This window comes from Bos indicus, chromosome 17 (assembly GCF_029378745.1).
Source record: "Bos indicus isolate NIAB-ARS_2022 breed Sahiwal x Tharparkar chromosome 17, NIAB-ARS_B.indTharparkar_mat_pri_1.0, whole genome shotgun sequence".
Lineage (NCBI taxonomy): Eukaryota > Metazoa > Chordata > Mammalia > Artiodactyla > Bovidae > Bos > Bos indicus.
The window spans coordinates 51901784-51928374 of NC_091776.1; the positions used below are offsets into that span (position 1 = coordinate 51901784).

Genomic DNA, 26591 nt, shown 5'->3' on the forward strand with positions numbered 1-26591 from the left:
ATGCATGGATGGATGTATGGATAGATGGATAGATGCATGGATGGATGGAGAGATGGATGGATGCATGGATAGATGGATGCCTGCATGCATCCACGGACAGACGCATGGATCCTGGCTTTGTAAACAGTCCATCTAGAAGATACATTTTTGGTGGGGGGAATGGTTCTGCAGACATGATAATAAATTTCAATCCCAGTACTAAGAAAACTTTGCACCTCTTAGGCTCTAGTCCCAGAAACAAACTCCTGGTGCCTGTGAACATTCCCTTGCTCTAGGCAATTTTGGTAAAATCTAGATTTTGGTAAATCTAGAGGAATTCTTAGGAAGTGCCTGCCCTTACACTTCCCATGTATGTCACTCAGTCATGTCTGACTCTTTTATGACCCCATGGGCTGTAACCTGTAAGGGTCCTCTCTCCACGGGATTCCCCAGGCAAGAATGCCAGAGTGGGTTGCCACTTTCTAGTCCAGGGGATCTTCCTGACCCAGGGATTGAACCCACGTCTCCTGCATCTACTACACTGGCAGGCAGACTCTTTACCACTGTACCACCTGGCTCCCCAGGTGTACAGGAGTGAGAACAGTATTATTATCTAAAGTATAGCTCATCTGGAACCACTTACTCATACATGGAACTATATACACTGAATATAGTTCAGAAGCTGCCTGCTACCTGCTTTAATCCTTGGAGAAACTAAGGAACGCATCTAAGGAAAGAGTCCCTCCAGTCACATGGTCCCCTAAGCTGATTCTCCATAACCTGGCCCTACAGACACTGTGAAGACTAAAAGACAGATGCTTTCACGTTCACTCAAACCCGTTACATAGTCCCGCCACTGCCCCCCCACCCCACCCACTCGGCCTCACCAACCTTCGGCATGTTCATGTCATCCATGAACACCAGGAGGCGTTTTCCCATGGGTGGGCCATAAGTGTCTTTGGTTCGTTTTTCCACATTGGCTTCTAAATTTCTTTGGATATCCATGGACGTGGTGCGGGAGGAGAAACTGACCATTAACACAATCTGAAACAGAAAGAGATAATTCCAAAACACGGTCTTTTTTTCATGGTACCTACATGAAATATTTGATTGTAAGCTACCATCTATTTTACAGATTCACTGGTATCTGAACTAATTTTTTTGCAACCCAATACAAGCCTGAAGTTCATTGTATATTTTAACGCTAAAGCAAGAATTCCTCTTTCCTTATGAAAGGTTGTAAGAGGCAATAACTAGTTGCCAGGTGAACAGTGTGGACTGGGGAGCAATGTGGATTGGTCGGGGTGGGGGGGTACTGGGCCTACACAGTTCTAACCAGGCGACCTCAGAACCATTGCTTAAGCTTTCAGAGCCTCCTTCTTCTCATCTGAAATATTATTTTAATGATATTTATTTGCACTACTTCACAGAGTGATTTTTATCATGTGAGATGAAATATATCAAAGTATTTTCAAAATGACAAAGCAATATTCAAATATAAGTTACTATCACGCCTGCTACATCTAAATAAATAAGTCAAAGAGAGCACAAACATGCAAACTGGTATATACTGAATGCATAAAGAACAAAGTCCTACTACACAGCACAGGGAACTATATTCAATATCCTGCGATTAAACCACAGTGGAAAAGAGTATGAAAAAGAAAGTGCACATATATATATATGTGTTTGTCTGTTAATCATTCAGTCATGTCCAACTCTTTGCAACGCCATGGACTGTAGCCCACCAGGCTCCTCTGCCCATGGAATTCTCCAGGCAAGAATACTGGAGTGGGTTGCCATTCCCTTCTCCAGGGGATCTTTCTGACCCAGGGATCGAACCCGAGTCTCCTGTATTGCTGGCAGGTTCTTTACCGTCTGAGCCACCAGAGAAGCCTATATAAAGAAACTATACGTGTATATATGTGTATGTATATAAACACATATAAACTATATATGTGTATATAAAACTGAGTCATTTTGCTGTATAGCAGTAATTAACACAACATTGTAAATCAACTATATTTCAATAAAAAAAATTTTTTTTTAAAGAACACAAACAACCACTGATTAGTCCTTGGAAGGAACTGCTGAGAAAAGGGTAAGGGAGGGCCCCTGGTCCCTCTGTGGGGTGGACATTTTCATGCACGTGTACTTGGGGTTTCTCCCTCACCCCTTCTTGGAGCAATTAATGACAGATCATTGATCAGTGGCTCCCATATTTAATTATGCATTAGAACCACCTGGAGGGATCTTCCTCTCAGCCCAATGGGTTCCCATCCTGAGAGTTTCCGATTCAGTAGGTCCCAGTTTAAGCAAGTTTTCAGGTGATGCTTATGCTGCAGGTCCAGGGACCACACTTTAAGAAACCCTGTGGGACTTCCCTGAGGGTCCAGTGAGTAAGAATCCACTTGCCAACACAGGGAACATGAGTTCGATCCCTGGTCAGGGAACTAAGGTCCTACATGCCTCAGAGCAATTAAGCACACGTACCTAGAGCCTACAACAAAGAGTCTACAACAGCCTCTTCTCTGCAACAAGAGAAGCCACCACAATGAGAAGCCTGTGTATCACAACTAGAGAGTAGCCCCTGCTTGCCGCAACTAGAGAAAGCACGCACGCAGCAACAAAGACCCAGTGCAACCAAAAATATAAATAAATAAAAAAGAACCACTGCCTTAGATAACACCCTTCTCCTGGGTGCCCACAAATGCAGGTGCAGCTGACCTGAACATGGGGGAATAAACATGCATGTCTGTACTGTGAACGTGTTTGGATGTGTCTTTCTTTTTTTGTCTCACCTTGAGGCTTGCCAGATTTTAGTTCCCTGACCAAGAATTGAACCTCCGCAGTGAAAGCATGGAGTTCTAACGACTGAACTGTGCCTTGTTGGATCTATGAGCACCAGCTGCTGAGTCTCGGTGGAGAGGAGCACAGAGGCTGGCGGGGGTGGGGCTACTGAAGTCAAGTTTTCTTTACCCAACTCCATAAACTTGTAGGCCCCTCTGGCTGTAAACACTCCTCAAGTGCCCTCCACAATGGCATTCTTAAAGCTAAATAGCCATGCTTGCGCACGCCAGTACATGAGTGAGCTTGACCATCCATTTGGGGGCAGCAAGGCCCAATCCTGCCCTCAACCATTATGTGCCCATCACAAACCCAGGCTGACCACTCCCTACCCCGGAAGGCCACAGGATTCCCTGGAGTCCCTCTGCCACATGTAGCACAGGTGTAAGGAAGAGTCAGAGAGGAGAGCAGTGGGAAGCTTTTCTCTGGTTGGAGGTTCCAGAAGGCCAGAATCAGAATCAAGAACCTCAAAGATGGACAACGTTAACAAGGAACTGGATAAGTGCGTGCACTGGGGACAAGTATGTGACAGCTGGACATCCCGAAAATCACAGGCAGCTTCTTGGAGGAGATAAGAGTCTTTACTTGGTAATAAAACATTAAGTAGGGAATGGGGCCTCCCAGGTGGCACTAGTGGTAAAGAACCCACCTGCCAATAGTAAGAGATGCGGGTTTGATCCCAGGGTCGGGAAGATCTTCTGGAGGAGGAAATGGCAACCCACTCCACTATTCTTGCCTGGAGAATCTCATGGACAGAGGAGCCTGGTGGGCTACAGTCCATAGGGTCGCAAAGAGTCAGACATGACTTAGTACTAGCACTCCCTGATTGTCCACTGGCTAAGACTCTGAGCTCCCAATGCAGGGGGCCCAAGTTGGATCCCTGGTCAGGGAACTAGATCTGACATGCCACAACTAAAGATCCCACATGCTGCAAATTTTAAAAAGTTAAATAAAAATTGTTTAAAACCAGGAGAACTGCAATGGTGAGCAGGTGGGCCATGTAGGACCACTCAGAGTGCACAGAAAGGAGAAACGCAGGGACCCTCCTTCCTAACATCTTGGTGCACCTGGCATGTTCTGCACAATCACGTTCCATGCATGATTCATTCTCATGTCAGGGTCCCCTCTTAATGAGGGTGGACCTTAATAGCTTTGTTCATTGTCGTTTGCACCGGAGTACCCAAACCCTCCCACATCTGGCATATGACTGGAGGAAGGAAATGAAAAACCACAAAATGGTGATGAGGAATGTAACTGCCAGCCTTCAAGATGACCCCCAATCATCCTCACCTCCAGGTACCCACACCCTGTGTAGCCCCCTCCTATGTTGCATCAGAGGGGGCCACAGTAGTGCCTCTGTGATCCACAAAATGCAGCAAAAGTGATGGTGTGCGGTTTCCTGAATCATACAAAGCATTGTCGTGTCTGCTTTTCTACCTTGGACATTCACTCTGAGGGAAGTCAGATGCCAGGTCAAGAGAACAACAGCAGGTGCAGTGGTTAAGAATCTGCCTGCCAAGGATATAAAATCAACACATAGAAATCCTTTGCATTCCTATACACTAATAATGAGAAAATAGAAAGAGAAATTAAGGAAACAATTCCATTCACCATTGCAATGAAAAGAATAAAATACTTAGGAATATATCTACCTAAAGAAACTAAAGACCTATATATATAAAACTATAAAACCCTGATCAAAGAGGACACTAATAGATGGAGAAATATACCATGTTCATGGATTGGAAGAATCAATATAGTGAAAATGAGTATACTACCCAAAGCAATCTACAGATTCAATGCAATCCCTATCAAGCTAACAACGGTATTTTTCACAGAGCTAGAACAAATAATTTCACAATTTGTATGGAAATACAAAAAAACCTCGGATAGCCAAAGCAATCTTGAGAAAGAAGAATGGAACTGGAGGAATCAACCTGCCTGACTTCAGGCTCTACTACAAAGCCACAGTCATCAAAACAGTATGGTACTGGCACAAAGAAATATAGATCAACGGAACAAAATAGAAAGCCCAGAGATAAACCCACGCACCTATGGACACCTTATCTTTGACAAAGGAGGCAAGAATATACAAGGAGAAAAGACAATCTCTTTAACAAGTGGTGCTAGGAAAACTGGTCAACCACTTGTAAAAGAATGAAACTAGAACACTTTCTAATGCCATACACAAAAATAAACTCAAAATGGATTAAAGATCTAAACATAAGACCAGAAACTATAAAACTCTTAGAGGAGAACATAGGCAAAACACTCTCAGACATACATCACAGCAGGATCCTCTATGACCCACCTCCCAAAACATTGGAAATAAAAGCAAAAATAAACAAATGGGATCTAATTAAAATTAAAAGCTTCTGCACAACAAAAGAAACTATAAGCAAGGTTAAAAGACAGCCTTCAGAATGGGAGAAAATAATAGGACATGAAGCAACTGACAAACAACTAATCTCAAAAATATACAAGCAACTTCTGCAGCTCAATTCCAGAAAAATAAATGACCCAATCAAAAAATGGGCCAAAGAACTAAATAGACATTTCTCCAAAGAAGACATGCAGATGGCTAACAAACACATGAAACGATGCTCAACATCACTCATTATCAGAGAAATGCAAATCAAAACCACAATGAGGTACCATTTCACTCCAGTCAGAATGGCTGCGATCCAAAAGTCTACAAGCAATAAATGCTGGAGAAGATGTAGAGAAAAGGGAACCCTCTTACAGTTGGTGAGAATGTAAACTAGTACAGCCACTATGGAGAACAGTATGGAGATTCCTTAGAAAACTGGAAATAGAACTGCCATACGACATAGCAATCCCAATGCTGGGCATACACACCAAGGAAACCAGAATTGAAAGAGACACATGTACCCCAATGTTCATCGCAGCACTGTTTATAATAGCCAGGACATGGAAGCAACCTAGATGTCCATCAGCACATGAATGGATAAGAAAGCCATATTACATATACACAATGGAGTATTACTCAGCCATTAAAAAGAATAAATTTGAATCAGTTCTAATGAGGTGGATGAAACTGGAGCCGGTTATACAGAGTGAAGTAAGCCAGAAAGAAAAACACCAATACAGTATACTAATGCATATATATATGCATTAGTATATATATGTATATACACTATATATATATATATATATATATATATATATATATGGAATTTAGAAAGATGGTAACGACAACCCTGTATGCGAGACAGCAAAAGAGACACAGATGTATAGAACAGTCTTTTGGACTCTGTGGGAGAGGGAGGGGGGGATGATTTGGGAGAATGGCATTAAAACATGTATAATATCATATAAGAAATGAATCGCCAGTCCAGGTTCAATGCAGGATACAGGAAGCTTGGGGATGGTGCACTGGGATGACCCAGAGGGATGGTATGGGGAGGCAGGCGGGAGCGGGGTTCAGGATGGGGAACACGTGTACACCCGTGGCAGATGCATGTTGATGTAGGGCAAAACCAATACAATATTGTAAAGTAAAAAAAAAAATTAATTAAAAAAATATTAATTAAAAAAAATAGAAAAAAAAAAATCTGCGTGCCAATGCAAAGGACACAGGTTCTATCCCTGGTTGGGGAACTAATATCCCACATGCTGTGGAGCAACTAAGCCCATGCACTGCAACTACCGAGCCCGCACATTCTAAAACCTGTGTTCCACAACAAGAGGAGCCACTGCAATGAGGGAGCCCATGTACCTGAACTAGAAAGCAGCCCCTGCTTGCCACAAGTAGAGAAAGCTCACGTGCAGCAACAAAAAACCAGTGCAGCCATAAAATAAATAAATGAATAAATAATCTTCAGGAAGAAATAAAGGACTATAACAGGGTGCTTGGAGAGGCTCACATGGTGGGGAATTGATACCGAACATCTCAAAAGAGGATTCCCCCAGCCATAGTCAAGCCTTCAGATGACCTCAGCCCTAGTCAAACTTGCCATCTCATGAAAGAGCCTGGGCTAGAACAACCAGCTAAGCCACCCCCAGGTTCCAGATCTGCAGAAACTGTGAGATAGTATTTGTTGTATGAACTGCTTTGTGTTGGGGTAATTTGCTATTTGTCCATAGATACAGATAATGACTTACATTAGTCTCTTCATTCAGGTTTTTCAGGAAGTTGTGGGTAGTGGCTGTCTTGGAGGTACCAGATTCACCAACCAAAAGAACAGGTTGCCTAATCTTTACCATTTGCTCCAGTGTCCAGGTAGTACGGGTTGTATCCACTGTATGAACTAGAGAATGTATGAAGTATTAGAGCATCACAGAAACACCAATAAGGTGCACACTGGGCAGCCTGGAGTTTCCCAGGATCCCACAAATCCCATAAGAAGCATCAGCAAAAACCCAAGGGGTGACCTTGAAAACATATAAATGGAGACGCTCACTACCCCTAATGATTGTTTCTAATAGCTTTATGGAGGTATAATTCACAGACCATGAAATTCATTCCAATATTAAGTGTATATTTTGAGGAGTTTGATACATTTCTACAGCTGTGTCATCATCACATAAGAGTGTAGAAAACCCAACTGTTTCAATATCCAATTCTGACTTATACTCAGGATATCGAAAACTCCCAGGTTCTCTGCTGCATAAGTCACTTATCAAGACTTGTTTCCTGACCAACAACTTCCTCTGAGGGCTTCCTAGGTGGCTCAGTTGTAATGAATCCACCTGCCAACCAGGAGACGCGGCTTCGATCCCTGGGTCAGGAAGATCCCCTGGAGGAGGCAATGGCAGCCCACTCGAGTATTCGGGCCTGGGAAATCCCATGGACAGAACAGCATGGGAGCTACAGTCCATGGGGTCTCAAAGAGTAGGACACGACTTAGCGACAGACTTTGACTTTTTTCAGCTTCCTCTGAAGAGAGTATCAAACCTTCAAGTCAAATCTGGCTACTCCTACACTGACAGTTTTAAATTCTGATTGGTTCCTGAGAAAACATGTATGCTTCATTCTATAAGAACTCTATACCAACCAAAATCAGATATTCATTTCATGGAATATCTTGAGCCTCCATGGTATCCAAATAGCCAGAGGTGTGCATGTTAAATACAGCTCAATACACAATATCCATAGTACACTACTTCTCAAGGCAGCATCTCTTACAAAATGCTGCCTTAGTCATTCCTCTTTCCCTTCTTCCTGCGTCCCTCCCCATGCCCAGACAGCTCTACGGGGCAGAAGGGAGCCTGTGCAAGGTGAGCAGAAGCAGAGGAGCATCCTACCCACCTCAAGCCCTGCCACCCTCCCTGGCAGGGAGGATCCACCTGCCAGGCAAAAGAGCTGAGGGGTATAGACATCTTCAGATGTCCAGAGGCACATAAAAGGAATCCAAAGTGCCACCCTCTTGGCAAAACCCATGGCTCATGTTCAGTTTCTCCCAACCAGCACTCGGGTGGGACTTAGAGTTCCACTGGGACCACGGGATTTTCCACCCTTCCACACAGAATGAGAACCACATATGCTTAAACCGAGGCTTCGTTTCTCACATACCCAGGATGTCAACAAATTTCCTCTCGCGGGAATGAACATACTCTGGAACTAATTGATTCCACGGTATCCATTTCTTCTGTGTGGAATCAAAGTGAAAGTCATACAAGGTTGGAAGCTGACCTGTAATAAAAAGTGGTCAGTTTTGTTTTGATTGTGGACATGAAAATACAGAATCAGCTCTGGCTCATGCTTGGAACGAACTAATGCTATTTGTTCCCTGGATAGCAACTTAATTGGAGAAACTGACAGCTACAGACAGATGGATGGAGATGGACAAAGATGGATGGATGAATAAATATAAATAGACATAGATACACAGATACAAATGGATGGAAGGATGGATGGATAGGTGAAAAGTGAAAGTGTTAGTCACTCAGTTGTGTCTGATTCTTTGCAACCCTATGGACTGTAGCCTACCAGGCTCCTCTGTCCATGGAGGACAAAATTTCTGGCAAAAATTCTGGAGTCTGTAGCCATACTGTTCTCCAGGGGACCTTCCTGACCCAGGGATTGAACCCACATCTCCGGCATTGCAGATGGATTCTTTACAGTCTGAGCCACCAGAGAAGCCCAAAACGTTAGTCATTCCAACTCTTTGTGACCCCATGGACCTGCCAGACTCCTGTGTCAATGGGATAGGTAAATAGAGAGAGATAAATATGGATGGATGGAAAAAAGAAGAAAGAAAGAAAGGAAAGATAGATTTAAATATAACCAAACTAGGGAAACCAGAAGGCTTAGAAAGGAGAGCCTGGGAATCAGAGCTGTGAGCAGGGTGAAAAGGGCTCAGTGAGGACACAAAGAGTGAAAAGAAGGTCTAGGACCAAATCCTGATATGAGGGAGGGGCCAAGGTAGGGGACTCAACAAAGGAAACTGCGCAGGCATGGCCAGAATGGAGCAGGATGGAAGAAGAATTTTTAAGAAGGCAGAAAGTAGCACCGTGCCTGATACTGGGGCAAGGTCAGGGAGGCAAAGACCAGAAGAGGCTCTCAGATCCGGCAACAAGGAGGCACTGCAGGCGCCAGCTGGGAGCGGTTTGGGTGGAGATGTGCAGAAGGGAGGTGGGAGGTGGACGGGTGAGAAGTGGTGGGATGAAGGAGAAAGTAGCAGGCGCTGGCTGGGAGCGGTTTGGGTGGAGATGTGCAGAAGGGAGGGGGGAGGCGGACGGGTGAGAAGTAGTGGGATGAAGGAGAAAGTAGCTCAAGGACAGTCTTTCAGGACATGTGGCTTTAAAAGGGAAGAGGCAGGGACTTCCCTGGTGGTCCAGTGGCTGAGAATCTGAGCTCCCAATGCAGGGGGTCTGGGTTCAATCCCTGGTTGGGGAACTAGATCCTACACACCGTAACTAAAGATCCTGCTACAATTAAGACCCAGTGCAGCCAAATAATTTAAAAGGGAAGAGGCAGAGAGACATCTCTAGAAGGGGCTAGGATTAGGAAGGCTTTACTAGAACATGTCAAAGAGCCAGTGGGATGGGGTTGGTAGAGATGGACAGATGGAAAATATAAAAGACAGAGGAGAAAACCGGTGAAGACAGGAGCCTGAGGAGGTGGGAGGCGGCAGATCTCAAAGCTCAGGGCAGGTTCAGCTTGGCCAAGAGGAGGGTCTCCCCGTCCCTGAGAAAGGAGGCAGGAGAAGATGGGGGCTGGAAAAATTCCTATCTGACAGTGTGGGTTTTTCCTGTTCAAGGAAGGAGGAAGGTCATGTGCAGAGATGGGGGCGAGGGCCCAGTGGAGATTTGGAGAAAAGGGAAATGAATTACCCCATGGGGATAGGAGAGGGAGTTCAAGACTGAATTTATGGAGGTGCCAGGAGTTTGATCCCTGGGTTGAGAAGAACCCTTGGAGAAGAGAATGGCAAACCACTCCAGGATTCTTGCCTGGAGAACCCCATGGACAGAGGAGCCTGGCTACAGTCTATAGGGTCACAAAGAGTCAGACACAACTGAGCAACTAACACTTTCACTTTCAGTCTTCAGAGTGATTTTCTCAGTACCGTTCAAACCCTGGGGAGGCAGAGAAGGCATGCTTGGGTTATCTCAGACTAGGCAAGAGGGCCAGGAAACTTAGGCAAGAGAGACTGAAGCAACACGGCAGCAGAAAAGGATTTAGAAGGTTCAGAAGGTGGTAGGAAGACAGGGAAGGGCAGCGGATAGTCCCCATGAGGCCAGCTGAGAACACATGCAGCAGGAGTCACAAGCTGACGATGGGTGGTGGGTGGAAGGTGTAACTATGATATAGACAGAGCAGTATTGAGTGCAATGGGCTAGGAAGAGGTCAAGGGACCCAGAGGCTGGACTTGAATGCAGAAGGCATGTGGAAGTGGGTTGCCTACAGGTTGTCTTCAAGTTCTCAAGCTGAGGGCAAACTAAGGGAGAAAGACCAGACTGGGATCAGCATCGTCTCTGTGAGGGGTGAGGGTTGCAGGGGCAGGTAGCCAGCACGGTGGGCACAACTGGGAAGCTCCCCCCAGAAAGGGGACTCGGGGTTCTGAAAAAGTACAAGAAAACTAGCCCCCAAAAGACCCCAGACTTTATATATATATATTTATGTATTTACTTGGCTTCTCCAGGTCTTAGTAGCAGCATGCAGAATCTTCAGTTGCTGCATGCGAACTCTGAGTTGCGGTACATGGGATCTAGTTCCCTGACCAGGGATTGAATCCAGGTCCCCTGCGTTGGGAGCATGGTATCTTAGGCATTGGCCCACCAGGGAAGTCCCAAGACCACAGACTTTTTAAATTCATTAATTTATTTTAACTGGTGGCTAATTACTTTACAACATTGTGGTGCTTTTGGCCATACACTGACATGAATCAGCCACAGATGTACATGTGTCCCCCATCCTGAACCCACCTCCCCCCTCCCTCCCCATCCCATCCCTCTGGGTTGTCCCAGTGCACTGGCTTTGAGTGCCCTGTTTCATGCATTGAACTTGGACTGGTCATCTATTTCACATATGGTAATATACATGTTTCAATGCTATTTTCTCAAATCATCCCACCCTCACCTTCTCCCACAGAGTCCCAAAAGTCTGTTCTTTATATCTGGGTCTCTTTTGCTGTCTCGCGTATAGGGTTGTCATTACTATCTTTCTAAATTCCATATGTATGTATTAATATACTGTATTGGTGCTTTTCTTTCTGACTTACTTCACTCTGTATAATAGGCCCCAGTTTCATCCACCTCATTAGAACTGATCCAAATGCATTCTTTTTAATGGCTGAGTAATATTCCACTGTGTATATATACCACAACTTTCTTTTCCATTCATCTGCCGATGGACATCTAGGTTGCTTCCATGTCCTAGCTATTGTAAACAGTGCTGCAATGAACACTGGGGTACATGTGTCTCTTTCAATTCTGGTTTCCTCGGTGTGTATGCCCAGCAAGGACCACAGACTTTTAAAACATCTTTTATTTGCTCAATGACTCTCTAGAAGAAAGACCTATGATCATTTTACTTTGAGCTTTAAAAACAACAGCCCAGGTAATGATTACAGAATAAAACCTGGGTCTCCCTGCCAATCATATTCAAGTGTCATTAAGAGACAGATGAAGAAGGATCCTAGTGTTATCTATAGTTCTTGGAGAATGCAGCCTTTTTACCATATATGGTTCTTTGAGGATGCACATTTTTTCATGCAAACACTTAAACCTTAATATAATGATTTCCTACAAACGACCTATGGATCCACATGTGATTATCTGCTGTGCAAAGTCTCAGGAATATAGCAGATGAATTAGCTGTGGAATTTTAGAGGAAAAAAAACAGAGAATCTAAAAGGAGAAGAAATTAAGACAAGCACAATATGAAAATTTTACAGAGCTTAAACAGAGTAAATGAAGCAAGCACCTAAGCTAGGTGGGGAAAGGTTAGATTCATCAACAAAGGCCACCCAAAGGAACTAGAACTTCCCCACTGGTCCAGTGGCTAAGGCTCTGTACTCCCAATGCAAGGGGCCCAGGTTCAATCCCTGGTCAGGGAACTGGATCCCACATGCCACAACTAAGTTTCAAGATTTCAGCTCAAGGTCCCATGTGCTGCAACTAAGACCCAGACCTCTGCTATTGAAGTTTATGCATTTGAACTTCTCCTGAGGGTTCGACTAGATGCTCTGCACATTCTTCTACAGAAGCAAACAATCTAGGAAACCCACACAGGCACAGATGTGGAAAAGCAAGGTCATGTCCTCTAAAAACCTAGCCAAAAGCATTCTGAGCAAAAAAAACAAGTTACGTTTGGTTCCTACCTGGCAGTTCCCCAGGACTGGCCCATATCCCTTCTGTATCAGCAGTAGGCAAAGAAGCAATGCGCTTAATACATTCATCAAATTTAGCCCTTCCATCCTCAAGGAGGCAGGAGCCCAGAGAACAGTACAGAGCCTCTAAGAAGTAGCACTCCAGAAGATCGGGCTCCTCGATTTCTCCCTCTAGTAACGAATCCAGCATCTTGGCTAACTGGGTTACCTGGTTCATAGGAAAATACCTGGGTCAGCCCATATATTCCACACAACCCCACAAGAGTCAGTTCTGGTCACAAACCCTGGGACCCCAGATCTCAGAACGATGGGAATTATATGGCCCACCATATTGGTTTGGGCAGATGGAGCCCAGTATCTTGTCTTGCTCATGGTCACAAAAAGAAGTATTGAGTCTCCCTTGTCAGTAACCGGCAAGGTTAGATCTTACCCATCTGATGTCTTTGCTTCCCTTTTGAAAGCTCTTTAGGAAGAATTTATTTTTGCTAACAAAGATAGTTTCTTACCATATTCAGGTCTGTCTGCGGAACTATTGTCTTCAGCTTTTCTCCTTGTCTTCCATCCACTATTCCTTCCACTATCACATCAATGAGGTATGGTACGTATTTCTCAAACAGGCTCTCTAAATAACCTTGCTCCATCTATAAAAAAGCAGAATTTCAAAGCATTCTCAAGTGTTCCTCTATTTAATTTTCAGTCTGCTTCTTCTATCACAGATTATATTATTATTATTATTATTTTGACTGTGCTATGTTGCTTGCAGGATCTTAGTTCACTGACCAAGGATCCTACCTGGGCCCTCAGCAGGGAAAGTGCTGGGTCCTAACCACTGGACTGCTGGGGAACTCCCAAGGGTTCCTTTATTCAAACAGAAGTTCATGGGAAGCTGTGCTTGTAAAAAGAGGGGATGAGAAACATTTTCTCATGAATGAGAAATTGAGCAGGTGAGTAAACTCTGATAACTCACCTACATATTTGTAGAAAAATTTATCCTTTATAATATGCTTCTGTTTCATCACAAAACCTGCCATAGAATCTATCCCACCACCTGGGAGGGAGGTGCTATAAAAGGTCCCATCTGATAGGCAAAGAGCTGATTATCTAAGAATTTAAGTGACATAGCCACAGCCATTGAACAAAGAGTATAAAGCAATGGAAGGTCCCTCTCCATATAGAGGCATTGATGATCACAAGAGCTTGTATGGGCATCATCACCCATATGACATGCATGAATGCCAAGTCTCTTCAGTCGTGTCTGACTCTTTGCGACCTAATGGTCTGTAGCCCACTAGGCTCCTCTGTCCGTGGGATTCTCCAGGCAAGAATACTGGAGTGGGTCACCACGGCCTCCTCCAGAGGATCTCCCTGACCCAGGGATCTTTTGTGTCTCTGGCCTTGGCAGGTGGGTTCTTTACCACTAGCACCACCTAGGAAGACCCTCCCATATGACAGTGTGCCTCAAATGGTCCTAACATGTTCCCCTTGCTCCTCTCTTCTCTGGGGTAATTGCGTCCTAGCTTCCAATTTTCCATCGGCCTAGTGGTCCTTCTTGGAGAAGGCAATGGCACCCCACTCCAGTACTCTTGCCTGGAAAATCCCATGGACAGAGGAGCCTGGTAGGCTTCAGTCCATGGGGTCACTGGGAGTCGGACACAACTGAGCGACTTCACTTTCACTTTTCACTTTAATGCATTGGAGAAGGAAATGGCAACCCACTCCAGTGTTCTTGCCTGGAGAATCCCAGGGACGGGGGAGCCTGGTGGGCTGCCGTCTATGGGGTCGCACAGAGTCGGACACAACTGAAGCGACTTAGCAGCAGCAGCAGCAGTGGTCCTTCTGGAGCTGCATCCTGTATGGTCACGCTGTCCTGGGTGTGATCTAGCCACAGCCTTCACATGACTGTCACGTTTGCCTCTGAATCTTTCAATGAAGTCTACCATTAAGACAATACATGGCACTTCCCTGGTGGTCCAGTGGTTAAGAATCTGCCTGCCAGTGCAGGGGATGCAGGTTCAATCCCTGGTTGGGGAACTAAGATCCCACATGCCTCAGGGCAACTAAGCCTGTGCACTACAACTACTGAGTCTGTGCTCGAGAGCCCACGAGTTGCAACTGTGACAACCGTGCGCCCTAGAGCCCATGCTCCACACAAGAGAAGCCACCACAACGAGAAGCCCTTGCACTGCAACTAGAGAGTAGCCCTCACTCACTGCAACTAGAGAAAGCCCATGAGCAGCAATGAAGACCCACTGGAGGAAAAAAAAAAAGACAGGTACACATTTCTGAGCAGCTTTATGACATATCACAGTGTTTGAGATCAGCTGAAACCACTGAGTCTCAATTCTGTGACAAACTGGGTCCTTCACACATTGTTTTCATCCAACTGAGTAAGACAGGAGGAGCCAGACACCTCCTAGAGACAAGTCTCTCGACCACTGGACTTGGCTGGATGAGGGGCTGCCAACTACAGTCCATAAGCCAAATCTGGCCTGCCACCTGTTTTGTAAATAAAGTTTTATTGGTACATAGCAATGCCCATTCATGTACTGTGGCTGCTTTCATACCATAATGGTGGGGTTGAGTCGTTGCAAAAGAAACCACATGGCCCCCAAAGCCTAAAATATTTACTTTCTTTCACAGAAAAAAATTTGTCACCCCCTGGTCTAGACTATCAAAATCACTTATCTAGCCCACCTGCTATGAATTTTCTGGAAATCTAATAAGGGTGTCTTCCATGCTGTCACCCAACTTACTGATAACATTTAGTGCTCAAGATCACAGGCAGGTCAAGGTCCAGGCCATGGCCTTCAGTAACAAACATCCCTCTGAGTTATGTTTATACAATTAGCCACCAATACTGATTGTCAGTTCATTTTGGAAATAATTTTCACCTTGTTTGGTATTTGATTAACCCATTTTTTCCAGTATGGTTGATATTTCAAGTTTTTAGGATCCACATAAACCATTCCGCATCGAGACACAGTCGCAGGGGAGGCATACTGTAAATCCCCAACCTGGAGAAATGAACAAACTCAGTGTTATCTATAGCAGTCCCACTCCTGGGAATATATCTGGACAAAACTACAATTCAAAAAGATATATGCACCCCAGTGTTCACTGCAACACTATTTACAATGCCAATTTCCATCAACAGGTGAATGGATAAAGAAGATGTGGTACATACATACAATGGAATACGACTCAGCCATAAAAAGAATGAAATAATGCCATCTGCAGCAACATGGATGGCCCTAAAGATTATCATACTAAATGAAATAGGTCAGAAAGAGAAAGATGAATACCATATGATATCAGTTATACGTGGAGTCTAAAATATGACACAAGTGAATTTATTTATGAAACAGAAACAGACTGAGAATAGGCTTCTGGGTGCCAAGGAGGATCGGGTAGGGAGAGGGAAGGACTGAGAGCCGGGGTCAGCAGATGCAGACTATTATATACAGAATGGATAAGCAGCAAGGTCCTACTGTGTAGCATGGGGAACTATATTCAGACCATAATGCAAGATAATATGAAAAAGAATGCATATAAATGCATAACTGAACCACTCTGCTATACAGCAGAAATCAGTACAACATTGTAAATCAACTATACTTGAATAAAATAAATTTTTAAAAATAAGCACTTTAAATTGTAATTCAAAGAAAGGCTTCTATTTGAAATTATTCTTCATCACTACTTGCCTCGAAGAGCAGGGCACAGTGTGCTTGAAGCCGAATGCGCTCGCCATTGGCCAGGGTCAACAGCTTGTTGTCATCCATCACAGAATTCATGTTCTCCACCCACAAAGCATCCACATCACCATCGAATAAAATATACCTGTGGCAACCGGAAAAAAGTGAGCCATGGCACCTGAAAGGCTTCCCATTAACACAACTTGGTGTAACCTCCCCATTCATGTTGAACATCTTTTCCCAGGGTTTTCTAACCAGAACGTGAGACAGAACACCCTACTTGGTCCAGAGATTTGACCTAATAAAATAACCATCATGTCCCAAGCTCACATCCCTGGCCTTGAGGCAAGCTCTTCCCTCCTCTTCCCTGGACCTCAGCTTCCTCTGTGGTAAGCTGGGGACCAACAGTCAAGGAGAAGAAATTACATAAGACAGAAACAGTGCTGAAGTGGTACCTAGAGCTTCACGAGCAGAGCTTCCTGAGTCTACCTGCCTCCAAGCATGAAACTACAATACTACACATCAGCTGTTTACTTGTAAGTTTTGGTTAATTCACTACAAATCCACCCAGGCTCTTCCCTCCTTACACAGATACTCACTTCCGTTCCTTCTTATCCGTGGGCTTGTTGATCTCCCGGAAGATGTTGGACAGCACCCCATCAGTCCAGTCTCGGGTGGTGGGATCCAGGATGCCATACAGCTCTATAACACTCATAGCCTTGGGGTTCAGGATATACAGCTTTGTCACCAGCCCAAGCCTACATAGAATGAAAAGCCTCAGCCAGGACTCAGGTAGACTCAACACATTAGAACAATCCAGGCCACTCATGTAGGGGGTTAGATTTTGGATCCGATCCAAAATTTAACATGCAAACCATCCAAACCCTGCTCTGGGCTTCCCATTCTCTGTTAATGGTTTTTACTAAACTCAAGGGAGGGCTTTCCTGTTGGCTCAGATGGTAAAGAATCTGCCTGTGAATGCAGGAGACCCGAGTTCAATCCCTGGATGGGGAAGATCCCCTGGAGAAGGGAATGGCAACCCACTCCAGTATTCTTGCCTGGAGAATTCCATGGACAGGGGAGCCTGGTGGACCACATCAATGGGGTCGAAAAGAGTCAGACGTGACTGAGCGACTAACAAAGGCAAGGGACCCACCTTTCACCAGACATGTGGCCCCAATATAAGCGAGGTCTGAACTGATAACACGGCTTTGATTTTGGGGAGCAACAGATGCTCACCTTCATGTGTATTTCATCTCTGTGTGTTTACATATTCATGCATATGGCACATTTATGTAGATATTTCACAACTACTGTATAAGAGGTAACAGTCATCAGGGTAACATAAAACCTCTGAACTCATGATGTTCACTGCCTTGTGTTAATAGAATGACATCCACTCTGCGTTGTTATTTTTTAGATACTTATTTGGCTGCGCCAGGTCTTGGTTGCAGCACATGGGTTCTTTTAGTTGAGGCATGGAGGATCTAGTTCCCTGCCCAGGGATCGAACCTAGGCCCCCTGCATTGGCAGCTTGGAGTCTAAGCCTTTGAAACACCAGGGAAGACCCTGAGTTGCTTTTTTTTATAAATCACTTAGACTTATATGTAGGGGTATGTAGGAGTATTTCCCACTACATTGCCTGTAAACTCCCATGGTGCTGGGGGATTAATTCATCCACAGAAAACTAAAGTTCACATGAACCATAGTTCATAATTAACAAAGTAAATGAAAATAATAATGGCATACTGATACTCACATCTATATATAATAGTTTCATAACTGATCTAACAATGAATTAAAGAATAAATACAGGATGGCTATGGAATAAAATCCTTACAATCAGTAAGCCATGGTCCAATGGTTTTCTCATGAAAAATACAAGAAGGAATATGAAGAAATGACACACTCATTTTATAAAATTTTATAAACTATAAAAGATGTTATAGACTATCTAGAACTGGTAAAGTCACAACAATTATAAGGCTTGATTTAGATTTTTGCTGGAATATCAGCATGTATTGAAATCTTTCTGCAATGTAGTGATTGCATGTGTGCTAAATCGCTTCAATTGTGTCAGACTCTTTGCAACCCTATGGACTACAGCCCACCAGGCTCCTCTGTCCATGGGATTCTCCAGGCAAGAGTACTGGAGTGAGTTGCTACGTCCTTCTCCAGGGGATCTTCCTGACCCAGGGAACAAACCCGAGTCTCTTATGTCTCCTGCATTGACAGATGGGTTCTGTACCACTAGCGCTACCTGGGAAGTGACTGCTTAGGAGAAAAGTGAGAATCAGAAAACTCATTTTCAGTATAGGAGTATTGGTTGATTCACCACAGGTCTTTGTGACATTCTATACTAGGAGTGTGAGGTCACGTTTTCCTTCAAGAGATACAGCCCTTGCAAGGCTGGCGATGACAAGGCATTTAGGGAGGTGACTTTCTTTTTGGCCACTCTGATACCATAATAGTGTTGCATAATGGTGTGGGTCCTGGCTGGCTTTAAAGGAATCTGAACGTCAAGAAAATACAACCCAAGCTAATTTTCAAAACATCTTTATAAGATAGCTGGTGAAATAATCATTTCATAAATAAACCTATTTACAGCCTGATGGACAAAAGGCTCACTGTTTTGCCTTCTAAAATATATCAACTAAATCAGCAATGAAACAAGTTAAGATGCTCTGGTTTGGGGACTTCACTGGTAGTCCAGTGGTTAGGACTCCACGTTTCCACTGCAGGGGGCATGGGTTCCATCTTTAGTCAGGGAACTAAGATCCCACAAGCCCTGAGGCATGCCCCCCCCCAAAAAAAGATGCTCTGGGCTTAAAGGGGGCTATTTGGGACCAATGTAATCTCCCAGGAAATCAGAGAACAAAGTGGGACCAAGTAATACACCACCGATCTCACCTGAAACCACCCTGGCAACCAAGCCCTCCCCATGGACACCATTACTCACTTGGTCTGGGCCTGACACAGAGCGTTAATGACCACGGACTTGCCCCCTCCCGTGGGCCCCACCACCATCGTCGTGTGGCGAGTCAACATGGTCTCGAACATCTGAACCACCTTATCCACCTGTGGGACAAACATTAGCTGGGTTAAAACATACCTTCTTGTTAAAAACAGGTTTATTGAGCTAGAATTTGCATACTATACAGTTCACCCATTTAAAGTGTTTCAGCAATTTAGTGGCTTTAATATATTTGAAAGTTTGTGAAACCATTATGACATTCAATTTTAGAACATTTTCATCAGTCTCCCAATAAAACCCGCGTGCTCATTAGTCATGTCTACCAAGCCCATTGCCCCCAGCTCCAAGCGCCCGCTTTCTGTCTCTATGGCTTTGCCCATTCTCAATATAAATGGAATATAGAAATGGAATCGTGCAGTGTGTAGTCTTGGGTGTCTGGCTTCTTTCACTTAGTATCGTGCTATACACTATCGTCAGCGTAGCCTGTGTCAGTGCTTCATTCTTTTTACGGCCAAATAATATTCCATTATATGGATGGATGACACTATGTTTATCTCTTCGTCTGTTGTATGATTTCCACTTGTTGGCTATTATGAATAACACTGTTATGAACATTTGTGGACAAGTTTTCATGTGGATAAATATGCTCTCATTTCTCTTGGGTTTATACCTAGGAATAAAATTGCTGTATCATATGGTAACTCTGGGCTTCTCAGGTGGCACCAGTGGTAAAGAACTTTCCTGCCAATGTAGGAGATGTAAGAAGACCTGGTTGACCCCTGGGTTGGGAAGACCCCCCGGAGGAGGGCATGACAACCCACTCCAGTATTCTTGCCTGGAGAATCCCATGGACAGAGGAGCCTGGCAGACTACAGTCCATGGGGCTGCAAAGAGTCAGACATGACTGAAGCGACTTAGCATGCATGCATGCAAGGTAACACTAAGTTTCACTTTTTGAGGAACCATCAGACTTTTATGAAGTGGCTACACCATTTTACATTTCCAACCAAAAAACACATCTCTTCAAACAACTCCCTGTAGAGGAAACCACCAAGGCCAGAAAAATTGCAGAGGGCTCTCTCATCTGTGGTTGGTACCCAATACCCCTGCCTGAGACTTCTGGGCAGTCTGATGCCCCAAGGTGGCCCATCCAGAGGCAGTCATTCCGACCCTGCAGCTTGGGGAGTTGACACCCTCAGCAGAACACTTGGGCAATAATTTATGGCCTACAGACAACATATACAACCTCACAGGGTTCAGGTGATCAAAATTCCATTTGTAATATCTAATTTAATTTTTTTGTAAGTATGACTCTGGGGTAAAAAGGTAGGGGAGGAAGAAAACCTTAGATGATCGAACCCCCCCCCCAAAAAAAACTTATCTGATCACATTACGCCAGTTGGAAGATGATATATACATACAATGGAATATTGCTCGGCCTTAAAAAGGAAGGGAATTCTGACACATGCTACAATGTGGATGAACCTTGAGAACATGATGCTGAGTGAAATCAGCCAAACACAAAAGGACAAACACTGTATGATTCCACGCATATAAGATTCCCAGAGGAGTCAAAGAGAGTGGAGGTTACCAGGGGCTGAGGGAGGGAAATAAGAGTTATTATTTAATGGGAATAGAGTTTCTCTTTTGCAAAATGCAAAAGTTCTGGAGATCTGTTTTACAACAACATGAATATACCTAACATCACTAAAAATGGATAAGATGTAAGATCAGATGGTAAATCTTATGTTGTGTGTACTTTATCACAATAAAAAATGGGGGTAGGGGTGGGGAGTGGCTAAGACAGGAAATTTTATGTGCATTTTACAATTTTTTTAAATGAAAAATAAATGGAAAGGACCCAGAGAAGGTCAGTGAACTCTCCTCTTCAGCACCACTTTACCTGGACAGGTAAGATGATGTAGCCATTTTCCTGAAGCACCTGTTCCACAGCATCATTGAAATCAGGGTAGCGAACCCGAGGGCAATCCAGTCCAGGGAACAGGTCGGAGATCAAACCAAGGAAGAGAGGCACGTCTTCAAACACAAACTTGGGCAGGTTCATGTCTCGAAGGGCCCTCATCAACACCACATCCTGCATGGAATGAAACACATGTCTTCAGAGATGTTTCCAGAAGACCCCAGGGCTAGTCTAGAAATGGTCCTAGGAAATAGACAATGAAACCTTATATGAAATATAAAACATAGAGCACTGCAAGTAGAGTTTCTGGAGAAACACATGAGTCTGTTGCCCACAGAGCAGCATCTATTGAGCTCTGTTTTGGAGGAAGCCCCATGTGAAAGAAACATGACTGTTCCTCTGGCTTTTATTGCAAAGAGGAAAAAAACTCATGTTCATGCTTTCTTGAGAATTTTGTTCATCCCCACCCCTCCATCTCACCACCCTGCAATTGTAGATCGATTATTATCATTGAAGTGTTACAAACATTGGTGTTGTGAAGACAATGAACTTGCCAATAATAAGTCAGATTAGAAGAAAACAATATAATGAAGGAGAGACCAAATGAAGGCCAGCCAGGTAAACGAAGTGACAGCTAAGCATGAAGCTTTTTCTTGGGCTTCCCTGGTAGCTCAGTGGTAAAGAATCCACCTGCCAATGCAGGAGACATGGGTTCAATTCCTGGTCCAGGATCCCACTTGACATGGAGCAATTAGACCTATGTGCCACAACTATTGGCCTGGGCTCTAGAGCCTGGGAGGTGCAACTACTGAAGCCTGCATGCCCTAGGGCGCATGCTCCACAAGAAAAGAAGCCACTGCAATGAGAACCCCAACACCGCAACTAGAGAGTAGCCCCCACTTGCTGTGCCTAGAGAAAAAGCCCGTACAGCAATGAAGCCCAGCACGGCCAAAACTAAAGTTTAAAAAAAAAAAAAAAGAAAGACTTAAACAAATAAAACTATATTTAAAAAAGGAAAGCTTTTTCTTGATTGACCTGTGCTCCCTGGCACTTCCATCCCAGCATTCGTTCGATACCCGTGAACCAAATAAAAACCCAGAGAGCTTAGTGCACATGGCCCCTACCTCCCGAAGCTCAGAAGAGCCTCTCTTCAGCTCACCAGCCATCACCAATACCGATTTCAGGGCTCTGAGTCCAAAATCATAATGATGTTGCTTGGAGAGCTGCTCCCGGGCCAGCTTATACAGGACGGTCATCTTTTTGGCCAGAGTCTTTTGTGATAAAAGATATTGAAAAAATACATGAAGGAAATGCCCTGAAAACACTGGAACATTATGACACAAAGAAAAGTGACATAAAGATGTTCAGATGAAGCTGCTCTACAAACAGATACAGGCAAGATGCTCTTGCCTGAAACAAATACCAGGATGGGGCCTTCATTTTTCACAGTGACAAACCCAGGATCTAACTGAAAAGTACACCAGCCTTAGCAAAGTTGGATGACAGTCCTTGAGTGCCAAGGAAAATCTTAATCACCTTGAAGAACAGAATTCATCCAATGTTTTAAATCATGGCGATTATACTCAGAAACTGGCTTCCTTTGAACTAAACGTGTTATTAAAGTTTTCTTGTAACCATTTTTGAGGACGAGTCATTCACCTGGTCTACATCAAGGATTCAAAACCTGCTTGTCCCTAGGGATGGCATGGGGAGCTTGCGCATGAAAACCGAGAACCAGAGCTCTCTCGTCTCTGGCTCAAAACCTAGACAAGAGGACTGTCAATAAGGGCTTTCACCAAAACATTGCAGGGAAGCAACCTAACAATCCTTTATTTTAAAAATATTTGCTATTTTGCACCTTTTCCAGAACCTTCTGTGGAAATGTATGTGTACAATTTTTTTATATACATTTTAAGACATGATAAAGGCATTTATCCCTAAATATTTTTGCTTTTGTTAAGAAAAGTTGTTGTTGTTGTTGTTTTGCTCATAGCTTACTTTATTTTTTTGAACTTTTAATTTTTATATTGGAGTATAGCCAACAACATTGTGACAGTTTCAGGTGGAAGGCAAAGGGACTCAGATATACATACACATGTCTCCAATCTCCCCCAAACTCCCCTCCCATCCCAGGCTGCCACATCACATTGAGCAGAGTTCCCCATGCTGTACAGTAGGTTATCCATTTTAAATATAGCAATATACTTTTAAAGCCACATAGGGCATGAGGCTTAGTGAAAAAAGCCCACCTCAAAGGGTTACACGCTGTATAATTTCATGCATAGAACATTCTAGAAGTGATGCAACTGTAGTGATAGAGAATGACTGGCAGTTGTGAGTTAGAGTAGGGGGCAGGGTGCCACCATTAAGGGGTGACATAGGAGTTTCTCTGTGATAATGGGACAGTTCTGTGTCCAGATTGTGGCTCCAGTTGCTCTATACGTGGGATTAAATGTCACAGAACTAGACACACACACCAGAGAGAGAGAGAGAGAAGGTGAAACCTGGTGAAACGCAAATAAAGCCCATACGTGAGTTAATAGCATTGTGTCCACGTAATTTTCCCAGATTTGAGGGTATCGCTGCAGGAAGCTGGATGAGGGGTCCCTGGAACTCTCTGGACTCCTGTCCCCACCTCCTGTGAGTCAAATGGTTCCAATTAAAGTTGTCATTTTAAAAAGGGAGGGAGAGGACTTCCCCAGTGGTCCAGTGGCTAAGACTCCACACTCCCAGTGCAGGGGGCCCAGATTCAATTCCTAGCCAAGGAACTGGAATCCCATATGCCACAACTAAAACCCAGTGCAGTCTAATAGATAAAATGCATATAAAAAAAATTAATTGTTCCCAAAGCATCTATCATTCATTGTTTAATAAATAAATAAAAAAGGAGGGAGCAAGACCAAGCAAAACTATTTGAAGAGTCACACAGAAGGAAAATGGCCCAGGCCCCAGTCTGAGTGCAGACTCAGATGGGGTTCAGGCCCACGGGGAACTGGGGGCACCTCACCTTGGCCCAGAGGAAGCCCTCGGAGAACAACATGATCTCGCAGATCTGCTGCAGGTCCGGCACGATCACCACCACCGGCCGGAAGAGAGCCTTCACCGACTCGGGCAGCTCCGTGCGGCCCGCGTAGCCAGGGTTCATGGTGATGAAGATGCCCATTCTGGAGTCCAGGGAGATCTCTTGCCCTTCAAACTAGGGGACAAGAGCAAAGGAAGGAAGGGTTATGCTGCCGGCCAGCCTGCCAGGGGAAAGGTGGCCTGGGGAGCCATGTGGCTACTCGTTTTCGTGGATAGCCCATCACTTTGTACAATGTGGGATTTTCATTCATGTTAATTGTCACTTCTCTTCCCATTCCCACCTTTATCCCCATCTGGCTGCCCGGGTGTCACCCAGACCTTTGCCACCAGAATCCCACCTCAGCATCCTTTGAGAAACCAGCCTTGGAACTTCCCTGGTGGTCCAGCGGCTAAGCTCCCCATGGAGGGAGCCTGGGGTTCGATCCGTGGTCAGGGAACTAGATCCAGGAAGCTACAACTAAGAGTTCATATGACACAACTAAAGATCCTGTGTGCCACAACTAAGACCTGGCATGGCCAAATCAATATATAAATGTGTGTGTGTGTGTGTATATATATATATATATATTTTTTTTTTTTTTTTTAAGAAACCAGCCTTTGTCCTCCAGGTGCTCCATGGACTGACAAAGTACAGAACTCTCTATATTTTGAGTCTCTTTAGCCTACAGTGAATTTCAACTTTCTCAACTTTCCTCTCTACTAAGATTTTTACTGTTTTGTTTCTTTTAATGGCCCATCAGACAGACAGAAAACAGAATTCTTATTTTTATGAGGCCCAGGCTGCCTCTGACAGGAGGGCAGCCCAGCAGGTAGCTGATGCTCCCCGAAGGATGGAGGCCGCTGTCTTATCTCCCAAGTCTGCACTGAGACCACCGTCATCCATGCCTCAATGTCTCATGTGAGTCCTAGAGCATCTCCTGGAGATGAGAGACAGGCCTGCTCTTAAAAACACAGCTTCTAGAAACCCAAATGCACTGCAGGTTCAATGTGTCTCCCATGGCAGTAGTAAGCTCAGTCCTAAAATGTTTCAGAACTAATGAATAGAAATCCATCTAGAACCTTCACTGGAATCCTCAAATGTTTAACAGGATCCACTTTGCATAATCCTCTGACCACCAGCAACACTAAGGTCCAGGGAAAAAGCAGGTGACGTGGCCTCAGAGGGGCCCACAATAGAGTCCTCACAGCCCAGGCTGAATTTGGTTCCTGGATTGCCCAGTGAGGCTCTGTGGGGCCTTGAAGGATGTATAGGAGTTTTCAGGTGAAGGAGAAAAAAAGGACAATTTCAGGCAGATAGGGATGCATTTGGTGTCCCAGGGTCTGATATGTCTGTAGAGCAAGTGTCATAAAGTGACAAGGGTGGAGGGGCATGCAGGAGCAAGGACAGTGGCCAGAGGAACGGTAGAGCACGTTGGGACCACAGAGGGCCTCAGGGTAGGGAAACGGTGCAGCCACTCTGGTCCCTGTTGTCAGGGAACGCACCCTGGGCCACCTACATTACATAAGATCACGTTCCTCCAAACTCTGATCCATTTTCCTCTGATGTAACTTAAAGCAGATGTCCCAAACTTGAGTCTACAAATGTATTGTTGGACAGAGAGAGATTAGTATAATCTCAAAAAAAAATTAGAATTGCCTTTTCACTTTAATAACAACCTTAAAAATCTTGGACATGGGACTTCTCTGGGGGTCCAGTGGTTAAGACTCTATGCTTCCAATGCAGAAGGTGTGGGTTCAATTCCTGGTCGGGGAACTAAGATCCCACATGCTTCATGCTGTGGCCAAAAAATAAATAAATGTCCACATATTTGGTTCTTATTGATCCAAAATGACATTAAAAAAAACTTGGTCATTATAATGCCCTAACTTTACCGGGTCTGAAGGCAAAATTTCTTGTTCATTGCAATAATTTCTACTGAAGACATTTTGATTCAACAGAATCTTGATTTCTCTTAAGTCAATTTTTCTCAAATTTGGGAAGTCATTAAAAACATCTTTTGACCTTGAAAGGGAACCTTATACTTCATTTACTTGAGAATATGGCCCTACCCGTCACTATTAGTCATGTCTGTAATTTATTTTTAATTTGTTTTTTGGCCACCCCATGAAGCATGCAAGATTCTAGTTCCCCAACCAGAGATTGGACCAGTGTCCCATGCATTGGGAGCTCTGAGTTTTAACCATTGGACCATCGGGGAGTCCCATGTCTGAAGTTCTTAGATTATTACAGTACTTAATTATCAAAGATGCTGATCAATTGGGGAAACCCAATTATCTCCACATGGAAGCAGAAGTTG

General features: G+C 44.2%; 1 protein-coding gene across 2 annotated transcripts in view; it reads right to left on the reverse strand.

Annotated features, from left to right (window-relative positions):
• Positions 1–26591, reverse strand: part of DNAH10 (dynein axonemal heavy chain 10) — a 158453-nt gene that overhangs the window by 62252 nt on the left and 69610 nt on the right. For both annotated transcript variants that reach the window (XM_019978021.2, XM_070769393.1), the window contains exons 35-46: positions 24221–24409; positions 22338–22484; positions 21196–21387; positions 19278–19396; positions 16918–17076; positions 16328–16463; positions 15515–15637; positions 13130–13264; positions 12615–12831; positions 8363–8482; positions 6952–7097; positions 871–1023 (exon numbers count right to left, since the gene is read on the reverse strand). In XM_019978021.2, coding sequence (XP_019833580.2) covers positions 871–1023; positions 6952–7097; positions 8363–8482; positions 12615–12831; positions 13130–13264; positions 15515–15637; positions 16328–16463; positions 16918–17076; positions 19278–19396; positions 21196–21387; positions 22338–22484; positions 24221–24409 — 1836 coding nt within the window. The remainder of the gene's footprint in view (positions 1–870; positions 1024–6951; positions 7098–8362; positions 8483–12614; positions 12832–13129; positions 13265–15514; positions 15638–16327; positions 16464–16917; positions 17077–19277; positions 19397–21195; positions 21388–22337; positions 22485–24220; positions 24410–26591) is intronic.